General features: G+C 39.5%; 1 protein-coding gene across 10 annotated transcripts in view; it reads left to right on the top strand.

Moving 5' to 3' along the window:
- Positions 1 to 13,775, top strand: part of WDR17 (WD repeat domain 17) — a 79,388-nt gene that overhangs the window by 60,808 nt on the left and 4,805 nt on the right. For all 10 annotated transcript variants that reach the window (XR_013825433.1, XM_079908930.1, XM_079908924.1 and 7 more), the window contains 8 exons: positions 1,456 to 1,588; positions 2,048 to 2,139; positions 3,441 to 3,540; positions 4,375 to 4,514; positions 8,380 to 8,491; positions 11,045 to 11,186; positions 11,463 to 11,565; positions 12,834 to 12,935. Coding sequence is in view for 9 of the 10 variants with exons in the window: in XM_079908930.1 (XP_079765056.1) it covers positions 1,456 to 1,588; positions 2,048 to 2,139; positions 3,441 to 3,540; positions 4,375 to 4,514; positions 8,380 to 8,491; positions 11,045 to 11,186; positions 11,463 to 11,565; positions 12,834 to 12,935 (924 nt within the window). In the remaining variant the exon portion in view is untranslated. The remainder of the gene's footprint in view (positions 1 to 1,455; positions 1,589 to 2,047; positions 2,140 to 3,440; positions 3,541 to 4,374; positions 4,515 to 8,379; positions 8,492 to 11,044; positions 11,187 to 11,462; positions 11,566 to 12,833; positions 12,936 to 13,775) is intronic.

Below are 13,775 nucleotides of genomic sequence, written 5' to 3' on the forward strand. Positions count from 1 at the left end.
AGCTAGCTCCAGCCCTCAGACTGCAGGCTCCTTAGACTAAGCTCTGAGAATCCAAAGTAATTCTAAGTTCATGTGTCTTCTGTTGTGTGTACAATTACTACACGATGGTAAATGTCACTGCTCCCACTGAAACCTTAATAAAGTCAGGTTAGCAGAGGGTATTTATTTCACAAAACAATTTTGTTTCAACCTAAGAAACAACAGTCTTTTTCATTTATCTTTGAAAACCAACACGTGATTTTCTCTGCTCCTTAGTTCACATGGTGGCCAGAAAATCGTCTCCCTGCAACTCCTAAGTTCATGTTTTATGCATGCAGCCATTCAGAAAGATCATCGGCAGTCTCTCAGTCCTATTTCTAAATGCCCAGGAAGAGAATATTGTTTCTAAACAGCTATAACAGGGAAATCAGGGTCAGATGGTAAAAGCCTGGTTGTTAGGGAAGACTCCAGTGACCCCATGAACTGGAGACTGTTACCAGTGATCTAGGCAAACAACAATAAAATTGTTGTTTTATTATTAAATAAAAAAGTGTCTACTGCACCCACCCAAAGGTTGGCAATTGAAATGGAGTTTAATGCAGGTGCCAGCGTAAATTAAATATACCAGATTAGTTCTCAGTAAAACTGAGATTGAACGTTAAGAGTGGCATTAACGAGGTTGGTCACTGAGAAAGTAATGGGGACATAAAACAGGAAAAGAGAAACAGAGACAGACAGACAGACAGTGATGGATGTAGAGAGACAGAGACAGACACATGTATATCCTTCATAATCTTCAAGATCAGGCCCCCGCTCCCCCCTCACATATTGGGAACATTATTTTTCTTTAAGCTACCTTGCTTGGGGCAAAGCTCCTTAACCCTTTCCAGCATATGAGCACAGCAAAAACATAGCCAGTTATGACAGTGAGTAGGGAAAAAATCAAAACAAATAAATTTCATGTCTGTTAAATATAAGTAACAGTGAAATAAAATTTTCTTGAATTATCCTTTTTTTTTTTTCTTGAATTATCCTTTTTAATGATTCTTAGGCTACTTGCATTTAGAGGCTCGCCAATCGTGCTCACTAAAACGCTTAAAATTCTCTGTCTTTAGTGAAGTAGACACCCACATATGCATTAATCCAATTGAGAGTAGATGTCCCGTCACACATATCTAGGTAACAACTTATCAGAAAGATATAGTCCTTATTTTAACAGCTAAGCTACATTAATTTTAAGACCTGAAATGTTCATTGCATTTAAAATATGAAAATTTGTAGTTTCCTAAGGGAAAACAAGTACTAACAGTGTTTACTATTTCAGGAAACTTCTGTCCTCCTTATGTGATATGATTATAAATCTAAGTCTTTGTGGATTCTGATGCAAAGTTTAGAGACTTCAGAGAATCTCAGTCAAACTGAGAACCTTGAAATTACTATGTTATATAAAAAAAAGCTTTGTTGTTATTTTATTAGGAGAGCTGATCAGCTGATCCAGGAAGATAAGGATGATGTCATTCCATACTGCATAGCCACTGGCGATGTGAAAAAATTAGTCCATTTTTTTATGTCACGAGGTCAGCTTAAAGAAGCTCTGCTTGTTGCACAGGTACAAACACGTAACGACACGGGCTGGACACGCTGGGAGGGGCGTGTGGGAGGGGGAAGGTCATGTTCACGTGATGGACAGAGTTGTAGATGGCTTGGCTTCTGCCCACCTCCTGACCTTCTTTCTTGGACATTTCAGTCACCGTCTCTTTGCTCTGGCCACACTGAACCTATTTTAGATCTTTAAACATGCAGGCGTCTCTGAACTCTGGCCTTTTCTACGCTGCTGAATGTCGTATACACTTGAACAACTCTAGTAATCATTCACTTGAAGCTTCCTGTTGATACAACAGAGTTCATGGGTTGGTTTTTTGGTTTTTTTTTAATTCTAAGCCTATCTCCAAATCGTAGTATAAATTTCAAACATCATTTAAATATACTTTGTTCAAAAGAATATTCTGAAATCGGTCCATTATCAGCAGTTAGCTACAGATTAACTAAAGATTGCATTAAATTCCAGGCTGCTTGTGAGGGAAATATGCAAACCTTCCATGTTTCAACACCTAAAGGATCTTCTTATTCTGATGATATCTACAAGGAAGACTTTAACGAGTGAGCGATTCATTCTTTGTTGGGGATCAATACTTTTTTGTGGCTGGTTTCCCTTTAAGGCAGTTCATCCTTCTTGGCACACAGAGGACTTGTCTGTCTCGTGTCCTCAACTGCATTTCTCACCACAGTCATGTTCCATCACAGCATCCGTCCCTAGACGAGGAGGGAAATGTCAGGCACATAGACACAGCCGCCACACGTCTTATGTAGCTTCCAGAAAAGCAAACTGCATTTCAGTACAGAAATTGCATATAAAGCACCTAAATCCTTAAAATCTGATCAAACCTGCTGGGGAGGAGAGGCAGTAAAAGTAAGATGTGCTGTTTATTAATGTTTCAGCCTAGACTCAGTGTGGATAACATCTCCCTGACATCACTCAAAATCCATGACACCCTGGTATTAGCATCTGGAACAACATCTAGGTCTCTTGACATATACACACTACTATATATAAAATAGGTAACTAATAAAGACCTGCTGTAGAGCACAGGGAACTCTACTCAATACTCTGTAATAACCTCTATGGGAAAAGAATCTAAAAAAGAGTGAATATATGTATATGTGTAATTGATTCACTTTGCTGTACAGCAGAAAGTAACACAACATTGTAAACCAACTGTACTCCAATACCAATGTTTTTAAAAATTAAAAAAAAATGAAATCCAAATACTAACATTTTTAAAAGAAATAGAAATTAGGATTCTCCAGCCTTTTGACCTTTTTCAAGTCTAGTAATCTACCTTCCTCTGCATCTTCTCTTAGCTCCTATCATGGCCCTAGGAAATAGGATATTTAAACTTTTAGGACACTTGACAAGTAAAAATGATCACAAAATGTTAGGCAAATAATGTGTTGGAACTAACGCATTTCTTCCTGGTTTTTTGCTGTCATTCTCTGCCATTTCTAAACTTGGCATTTTAAAGATCTAACATTACACCACCCCTGTTCCAGTCATCACCTAAATCTTGAAAAGTTTCTGTTCAACCTGTAATTCTTCTAAGGTTAACTGTCCCTATAGCTGAGGCATAAATTATTCGATGTAGGATGGGAAATTCTGAAAATTTGGCTTTTCTTCTGAAAAGAAGAAAAATTGCAGGGGAGAGCAGGTAGCCTTATCAGCTCATCTGCTAAGAAAGACTGCTTTCCTGATTTTCCCCCCAAATCAGGCTTTCTACCTATACCAAGGATATAAAATTAAATCTTGTTGGATCCCTTAAGCAGCTTGTTATAAAAAGGCATCAGTTCACTTTTATGATGGAGTCCTTGTGTTTATATCCAGTACGTACACTTTTTCTTCCTAGACTCCTGCAGGAAGCCTGCAGAGAGCTGGCGGAATGGTATTTTCAGGATGGCCGGGCAGTCCTAGCCGCGTGTTGCCACCTCGCTGTGGATAATATCGAGGTACATTTCAAAGTGGCTCATGTGAATGAAAAGCTCTTAAGATACGTCATGATGTTTGAGGGGGAATAATACGGTGACTTTCTATGTAAGATCTGGTTTTTGCATGCTTTCCAAGCCTGAGCGATTACATGCCCAATAAACACAGATAAACTGTACAGACTATGAGATCTTTTTATTTACCTGTTTATTTATTTTTATTACAAGAGACATATTTGTCAAAACCTTACTTTAAGTATTTCATCATATATGAGAAGCAGGAGTGTGGTAAAGGGAAGAGTCACTGGACTTGGACTCAGAATACCTGACTTTTGAAAGCAGTTATTTTTATAAATACTTTAGTATATTCTTCGCAAGTTATGTTTTTGAGGTATTTTTCATTTGAGCCTCTAATGTAATAGGAAACCATTAAGTAAAGATGTGGGTTCTATTTTGCATGTATCCTTAGCTATGTTGGCCTTAAGGGATAATTGATAGTCATTGTACAGTATCAAGGAAGATTTTACGAATTTACTTTTTTTTCTGATAGAGGGACTGAAGGACATGTTGAGGATACTGCAGAGAGACTGTTATTAATTACAAAAATGTGAGCAAAGGCTCGAAACTCTTAAATTCTGACCTTATAAAATGTGCTCTGTGTCCCTTTATCAGCTTTTCCATCTGAAAACTGTAGTTGCCCTGACATAAGTACTGTAGACAAATGTTACACTCGGTATTTTATAAGAATAATCGATTATAGGTTAATACAACTTTATCTGCTTCACGAGATGAAGTAGGGGAATGATGAGGCTGCCCAGCATCTATGAAACTGAAGGAATTCTTTTCTCATTGAGCAAGCTGGCTATGGCGTACCTGATTCGCGGAAACGAGCTGGAGTTGGCAGTCTCTGTGGGCACAGTGCTTGGAGAGCTGGCAGGACCCGCAACCCACTATGCCCTCGAGCTGCTGGCGAGAAAGTGCATGATGATTCCAATGTGGTGAGCATTTCTAAAGTCAAAGAATAGTTTCCTAGTGATGGAAGCATTTTTTGAATGTGGTAAGTTGCTCTTGATAAGATGTGTGTTGGGAGAATATAGGAGCTCCCTTTTAGATAAAGATAAGATGTGAGCACGAATTAAGAGTGAGAACTACCGTGGCTATGTAGCGAAATCTGCCATCACTTATTCTAAAGTAGCCCAGTTGTAACGTGTAATATTTCAAACACATAAAGCACCATGAGATAGTAAATGTGCACTTCTTAAGATTATCAGGACCACGCATTCCCACTTCCCATTGCGGAGCACAGTCTCCGGACGCGCAGGCTCAGTGGCCATGGCTCACAGGCCCAGCTGCTCCGCGGCATGTGGGATCTTCCCGGACCGGGGCATGAACCCGCGTCCCCTGCATCGGCAGGCAGACTCTCAACCACTGTACCACCAGGGAAGCCCAACATTCCCACTTTTTAAATTCTGCATGTCTACACTCAATCTTGTCAGATCTTGGGTCTTAGTTTGAGGTTTAGAAAATAAAGTCACTTTTCTAATGGAGAGTAATAATAAAGATGATATAGCCGGACACTTGGAACAAACTTGGGCTGTGCTGTAAGAGGCAGACCCGGGAGAGTCCCTGGGGGACCTGGAGCTCCAGCTCACAGCAATTCTCCCTCACTTCTCAGGGCAGACAGTCCTTCATCGTGGAGGAAGGAGATGGTGCTGTCACTCACATGTTTGTTGAATAAAGATGATTTTAGACCTCTGTCTTCTCACGTAGAACCTTGGGAAATTTCTACATAAGCTTGTTTATGAGGACTTTCACGTCTCCCCACTCTACACTCCCTGCACACAGGCCCCCACTCTTACGATGGAGCTATACAGACTCCACTGTTGAACACTACAGATGAGAATCATCGTCATCGCTAGCTAACACTTCCTTACCGCTCACTGTGCGCCATGCACCGTCGTAAGCACTTACGTGCCACATGCGACAGTTCACTCAGAACTATGCGGTAGATGTTGATTTGCCTCTGGTCTCAGTAATTGGTCGTGCCAGGACTCAAAGCTACATAAACTGGCTCCAGTGTTTGCACTCCTAGCTACTGTCTTAGTCAGCTGGGGCTGCTGTAACAAAATGCTACAGCCTGGGTGACCGATACACAGGAGAAATTTATTTTTCATGGTTCTGGAGAGTGGGAAGTTCAAGATAAACTGGCACATTCGGTGTCTGATGGGAGCTGGCTTCCTGTTTCGTAACTGGCTGCGTTTTTGCTGTGCTCACGTGGTGGAAGGGGTGAGGGAGCTCCCTGTGACCCCTTTTATCGGGGTACTAAATCCCATTCATCGCAGCTCTTCCCTCATGTCCCTATAACCTCCCAAAGACCCCACCTCCTAATACCATCCCGCTGGGGGTTAGATGTCAACATAGGGCTTTTGGGGGACACAAACATTCAGTCTATGGCAGCTGTCACACTACACCGCCCCCTCATCCAGGGCTGAGTCAGAAAAAGAGCAGTGCTTCCCGGCCTCCTTTCCTGTTGGATCTGGGGGCTTCAGAGAGATTCGGGAATCTCAGAGTTATTCTAATTTTTACCCATATCTTACAGTGATGTAAGAGCTCCCTCCCCCATCAGAATGGAGTGGTGCCCCACCATCAGTCTCAGACTTAAGTGTACCTAACGCAGGCCATCCCTCGAGAGGACCCAGTTCCGTCTCTCGAGAACTATGGTCCTTGGCTCAGACCCAACCGAAAGCACGAGGTCTAACTCACACTACTTAACCCACAAAGGTGACTGACTGACGCTGTGCTAAAAGTCATCATCTAATTCAAATACAATGTGATTACTAAAGTAAAGGTAAAAAAGTAGCGAAACATGGATATTAAATTTTAAAGAGGTTTCAAAATCTTCCACCTGACTCTATGTCATATTGCTTTTAATATAAAACAAACTTCTCCTTCCTTTTAACTCCCTCCAAGAGTCCTTTCTTAATATAGCCATAGGTTTGTGCACCAGAAACCAGGATAAAGTTCAAACGCTGAAATACATGCATCTGGCTTTTTTTTCCCGAGTGAAATCTAATCCTAATGTTATTTTATAAACCGAGAACACTTCGTGTTTTTTTTTACAGTCACTGGTAAAAGTTTGCTTTTTCTTGGTTGTCATTGCCTATTCACGGTATTCAAATTTATTTTCTTTTTAGCTTTCCATCCACTGGATACAGGTATTATCGAGTTTTATTAAAATCTTCAATTAAAAATTCACATATTTTGTTTTTAGAATACCAACTCTTTACTAAGAAATGATCACTAACTGTTTTTGGTTTATTGCTTTGCAGAATGCCAGTTCATTTATATAGTTTATATAAAACCTAACTACAAAGTAATGAGAACAGTTCCTATAACCTAGGTACAAAATCACTCATGATTTTATACTTTAAACCTGTGTAAAAAATGAACTGTGGCTTTCTACAATAAAACAATGATTAACTCAACTAAGCAAATTAAGATGCCTGTTCTATAGTGAAATTTAAGAGTTTGGATCATTTCGCTGGTCTATATCAGTATATAGAAATATAGACACATATTTTCCCCTACTGGCATACTGAATTTTCAATAAATAGTGAACTAGCCTAAAAAGTAAATAAAATTAGGTAGAATTGCTGTAAATTTCTCTGTGTCAGGATATGATTCTAGGATAAGAAAGTCAGACTTTTGTCTGTAGTTCATAGAAGTTAAAGTAGAATTTTAGCACAGCTTTTTAAAACACTATAAAAGCAAATGATAATTTCTATATTCTCATGGACATTATTAAAAACTGCTATTAAATGTTAGTATCAGAAAACATAAAGTCATACTTTTTATCAAGAACAGATGAATTACTCTAATTTGGAACCTGTAAGAACACTCAAAGATTTACTTGCCCAATGATGATAGAGAATTTGACACGTACAAATTATCCCTATTCCTGTTCTTTACTCAGTGTATTCTGATGAAACATCTCCCTAATATTTTCTAAAATAATTTATTCACTTGAATGACCAATTTAGATTTTACTGAAGGCTGCACAGAGAAGGTGGAGGGGGCTTTACTCAGAGTCCACAGCACAGCCGTGGTAACTTCACATTTGGAATACTGTCTATTCTAAAGTCATGCGGAATGTCTATCCTTTTCTTGAAAATTGAATGATAATATCGTAAGCTATTAAAAATTAGTGATTTCTCTCTTACGAGGCGTGAAACCAAAACCTCCTCACTTCCTGATTTTTAAGAATGATTTTATACAAAATATTTTAATGTAAAGCTGTGAAAGTCCAGACATTTTTTAAATGTCTGATTTCAAGATGATCTATTCCATTGATTAAATCTTTAGAAAGCAAATCGGGAAACCGCATTTCTGTCTTTGATTTCCACCTAAAGTTTAAGAAATATGCAGAATACCCATACATCTAAACTTAAAATATCTAAATATCCATTAGTTTTAATGCGCTGGAAAATACAGTTGTCCATTGTTGGCAAGTGTAGCAAAAGTTGATGAGAATTAGCTTTCACAGTCTGTCTTATAATTCGCTCCAAAGAACACGTCTCATACTACTTAGTTTTGTTAGAGAATTATTCTATAATAACAAAATTAATTGTAAATATATAAGGGCTCAGTATTTAGGAATTTCATAATACGTTTTTTCTTCACGTCCTCTGGTTTCTGTAATCTACATTTAGAGGAGTTTCATCACTAAGTAGGAAATTAGTACTGTTTATGTAAATAGAAAAGCAAGGGAGGTGTAATGAGCCTTCTTCCTTTGAAATAGTTCTAAAATGTTATTTTTAGGCTTTTTCTTCCTCATGGAAGTTTCCCCTTTTGTTATGTGAATAGGAATTTGGCCGTTGATCTTCTCCTGATGACTCCTGACAGCGAACTACAGTTAGTAAAACTCTGTGCTTTCTACCCGGGGTGTATCGAAGAGATAAATGATCTTCATGAGAAGGTATGCTGACGATATTAAGTATTCTACTTTGGAATGCAGTGCTGTGATTTCATTAGCTTTAGGTTTGGTCAAATAGTGATGCACACAGAGAAATGAATATATGGTCCCGTCAGAATCCCCTCATAAATACAACAAAAATTATAACAATAAGGAAGAACGTTTATTGAGTTTCTACTATACGTTTGGAACTGTTCTAAATTTTCACATCTGTTATCTATCTGTTACTTAATTCTCATGAAACCCTGAAAAGCAGGGGATACTGTTCCTAATTTATAAAGAAAGTGAACTCAGAGAAGGTAAGGAACTTTTTTTTTTTTTTTTTTTTTGCGGTACGCGGGCCTCTCACTGTTGTGGCCTCTCCCGTTGTGGAGCACAGCCTCCGGACGCGCAGGCTCGGCGGCCATGGCCCACGGCCCAGCCGCTCCGCGGCATATGGGATCCTCCCGGACCGGGGCATGAACCTGTGTCCCCTGCATCGGTAGGCGGACTCTCAACCACTGCGCCACCAGGGAAGCCCGGAACTTTTAACTAGTTAACGGTGGGGTGAGAACTTCAACGTTTGTAACTTCACATCCCAAGCCCTTTCCACTTTGCATCTTAAGGTACATGTATGCTAACTTTAAAAATAGGCAGTTTAAGATCTTTAAAAGAATCAGTGAAGTATAATAAAATTGGCATGCTTATTCTAAAGTGCTTTTTAAAAATGCTCCATTACGAATACAGGAATTTATATACCAAGATTACATACAAAAGCAATCAAAATGTTCAACAATAGGGAGATTGTATTAATTACAGTATATTTTGGCTGTGCCACGTGGCTTGCAGGACCTCAGCTCACCAACCAGGGACTGAACCCGGGCCATGGTAGTGAAAGCCCAGAATCCTAACCACTAGGCCATCAGGGAACTCCCCTAAAAATTATATTTAAATATTAAGTCATATAGCTTTTGGAATTTTAAGATAGGATAAGAATTACAGGAATGATCAACCTACTCTTCTTATCATATTATGTGTCAGAATGAAATTTCAGTGGGAACCATTTGCTAATTCTCTCTACTCTCAGAGCATATAGCAAAGTGAAGAAACTTTTTTCTTTCTAACCAGGCACAGTTCCTAGCACATAGTAGTTGCTCAGTAAATAACTGGCATTCAGTGAATAAAGATGGGGAAACAATATGAAATGTCACATACATGAGAGCTCTTTTAGTTTAGTTTGTTGTAATTTTTTTGAGAGAGTTTGAGGGATCTAAAATACTCAGTTTACTTAAATTTTAAACAACGGAAAATATGAAGCTGTGGAATAAACAAATTGAATAAACCATTTTAGTAACTTACGGGGGTGTAAAAAATAGTGAGAAGGAAATAGAGTGACAAATCTCCAAGGAGAGGAGACAGATGACCTAACTGTGGATGAACCACATCATCTGCGGTCACAGCACAAAATATTTTTTGCGGCGGAAGCTCTGTCTCAGTGGTTGCCAAAGACTAGTAAGACAGCAGTAAACTATGCCTGTGTTGCTTAGAAACAAACCAACAAACTTTAACACCTAAACTGCAAATATCATGAACAAGTCAGAATTTTATCTAAAATTAATTCATAACTTAAGTTAAAATATTGATTTGAGTTATTAAGTTACTAATTTATAACTTAATTCCTGTCTACGTAATGAAAGCAGAAAAACTTACATGAAGGTGGAGTAGACTCTCAGTTTTAACAGAAAAAAACATTATTTGAAAAGATTGGGAGTGTTGCTTTTCATTTTACAGTAATGAATTCATAGACTCAGATCTCCACTTTGTGGCATTTCGGAATGTCAAAGCTAAAAACGTTGAGAGCTTGTCCTACTCGAAATAAAGTTGCTTTGTCTCAAGGCCAAGTGAAAGTAAATCACTGTGTAGAGAACACGTAAGCATGCACCTTTTATGTTTTCTACATTTAATGTAGTTTTTGAGACTGGTCAGTATATTTGTTCTAAAGTAACTAATTTCAGCGTTTCCTGCTCAATTACATTTGCAGGTACTAATTCTAGTATCACAATCAGGACAAATTTACTTCCACCTCTTTGGGGTTTTTTTTTTTTTTTTTTGTAGCTTTTTTTTTTTTTTTTTTTTTGCGATATGCGGGCCTCTCACTGCTGTGGCCTCTCCCGTTGCGGAGCACAGGCTCCGGACGCGCAGGCTCAGCGGCCGTGGCTCATGGGCCCAGCCACTCCGCAGCATGTGGGATCTTCCCGGACCGGGGCACAAACCCGCGTCCCCTGCATCGGCAGGCGGACTCTCAACCACTGCGCCACCAGGGAAGCCCTACTTTCACCTCTTTTATTAGGTATTTGTGTGATTAAAACTACTGACTCATTAGGTAATACCCTATTTATTGTTATTAGATCTTAAAGATATTCCCATAAGTGTATGCTTTTAGTACAAATTGTTTCATTTACATCTGTTCTCAGCAACTTTAATAAGGAGGCATATTGGAAACATTTAGCACTTAATACTATTGCTTTTATCCCTATAAATTTTAGTAACAGTGTCATCAAACTAATTATTTTCTAGTGCAAGCTACCCACAGTAGAAGAATGTATGCAATTAGCTGAGACAGCCCATGCTGATGGCAATATATTTGAAACTATAAAGTATTACTTGTTAAGTCAAGAACCTGAGAAAGCCCTTCCTATTGGTATTGACTTCATCAAAGGTACGTGTTCAGTTGGTAGTATAGTTTAAAATCTACTCTTTTATTTGGTATTTTCATTCATATCGATAAAAAGGCTTAAAACCAAGCACTAGCTGTCCTGAATTTAAAGAGGAAAGAGATTGCTGCGTGTTTGGTATCGGGACCTGATTGTGATCTAGAAAATAAAGAAGTAGATAGCGTTGACCAGAAAAGAATCAATTACATAAGTTAAAAATTGGATGAACAAGGTTTAATCCTATTATTTAGAGAATCTTTTATTTGGTTTTATTTTGCCAGGATCCATCAGTAGTTCCAATTGGACTTTGGATACCATTTACCCCGTTCTTGACCTACTGAGTTATGTTCGTACTGAAAAATTACTCCTTCATACATGTACTGAGTGAGTACTTTTTCTCCAAAATGCGTAACTGAGCTTACGTAATGTTTCGGAATGGCTGTATTGTTTTTTTGTTTTTTTTTAATTAATTTATTTTTGGCTGCGTTGGGTCTTTCTCGCTGCGCGCGGGCTTTCTCTAGTTGGCGGCGAGCGCAGGCTACTCTTCGTTGCGGTGCGTGGGCTTCTCATTGCAGTGGCTTCTCTTGTAGCGGAGCACGGGCTGTGGGTGCAGGGGCTTCAGTAGTTGTGGCACGCGGTTTCAGCAGTTGTGGCACACAGGCTTAGTTCCTCCGCGGCATGTGGGATCTTCCTGGACCAGGGATCGAACCCATGTCCCCTGCATTGGCAGGTGAATTCTTAACCACTGTGCCACCAGGGAAGGTCCCGGCTGTATTGTTTTTGGTGTTCAGATCAGGAAATAAGATCATCTTGGACAGATAGGTGCATGTGTAGAAAAATTACATTTTAATTTGTGTTATCCTTAAGTAAAAATACAGAGGTCAGTTTGAAACAAATAGTAAACCTTAGTGGTCCCGTTTCCTAATACCTAGTGTGTTATGTGTATGTACACACAGACACACACATACACGCCTGGTTCAAATAGGGCCAATTCGGAGCTTTGGGGTGGTTCTGGACCTCATGTCCTCGGTGGTCTGTCTAGTGGTCATATCTCTTAAATCTCCGTGTGTGCAAAGCATACTAGGTTGGGGAAAGAAGTGAAAATGCTAGAAATTAAAAAATAGACACTATCCTTGAATTCAAGTATCATTTAAGGACATTGTTATCCATGTAACTAAAATCCCGAGACCACATATATTTATACTAGAGGCTTTGGGCTATTTTTGTGGCAATGCTGTGTGGAAAAGATGGTGCAGAGCCTGTGAAACTTTGGCAAACTTCCGCAGCTGGGTGTGCAGGAGGTGTTCTCTGCCGTCCCCTGCAGTCTGTACAGTATGCCAGGAATCCGTCAGTCCGACCCAGTGCATCACTCGGGGAGAAATTACATGAAGGAAGAGAGAAAAACAAGAAGGCAGAGTTAAATATTACTTAAAGACTTTTATTTCAAAATACAATTTATGTTATTGTGTACGTGTCTGAATAGGAGTTAGCTGATGAATAAAACATCTTCAAGTTTAGAAAATTTTCTAAGCATATTTTGCTATAAATGTCACCCATCCAAATATAGAGCCACAAGTAGAATAACTGTATATGAGAGCAATGTTCTTACCTCAAGTTACGGAATCTTTCAAAATAAATATATTCTCTTTTAGAGCTCGAAATGAACTGCTGATACTATGTGGGTACGTTGGTGCTTTGCTGGCTATCAGAAGACAGTACCAAAGCATCGTCCCGGCACTTTATGAGTACACGAGGTAAGAGCAGGTTCTCTTCTACTGTGAAATTAGAGAAGTACCTTTCACTGAGATGGTTAGTGTCTAAGTGCATCATAGAAGCAACGAATACATTTTGCACTCATCCATGTATTTATTTACTAAGCATGTGCTTCATAATAAAGCAGCAGTAAACGATATGAATTAGCAGTGAACTGGGGTGTAAATAATAGAAATCCTAATTCTAGCTCAAACACTAAGGGTTCCTGGTCTTACGTCAAGACACTCGAGGTAGGCATTCTCAGGCAGATTCCATCAAGGATCTGGATTCTTCGCTGCTTTCAACTCCGACATTCTTGGCTTCCTTCCTCTTGCCTGAGTGACCCAAGGTTACCAGGTAGTTCCCAGCCCTCTGGGTATTAGGTCTACATTCGAAGCAGAAGGAGTGGTAAGGGTGAAAGGATGGAGACCACAGAGGGCAGGACCCTTGGATTCAGGAAGGAAAGTCTTCCTTAGGGCTGTGCATCTGCAACCCACTGGCCAGGACGGTGTAACCCTACTTTCAAAAGAAGATGAAAAACTGTGTCTTTTAGCTTTCCCATCTCTACAGTACAAAAGTGCGAAGCATATTGTATTCAGGTATAACCTACCTGCCAAACTCCTGTGTTTTCTCACAGCTTGCTGACCATCGGCCATTGCGCTTAAAGCTTGTCGTACTCGAAAATAAAATCCATTGCCCCTGGGGGGAGGTCTGGTGTAGCTGTGGGCCTGACCAGGGGGCAGCAGACATTCCTGCTGTCAGGGCGCTCAAGGAGAGATCTACGCAGGCAGCATGACCACAATTCGAAAGCAACTTTTAACAATATTTAGAAAATATATTGT

Source organism: Stenella coeruleoalba (assembly GCF_951394435.1).
Source record: "Stenella coeruleoalba genome assembly, chromosome: 21".
Classification (NCBI taxonomy): Eukaryota; Metazoa; Chordata; class Mammalia; order Artiodactyla; family Delphinidae; genus Stenella; species Stenella coeruleoalba.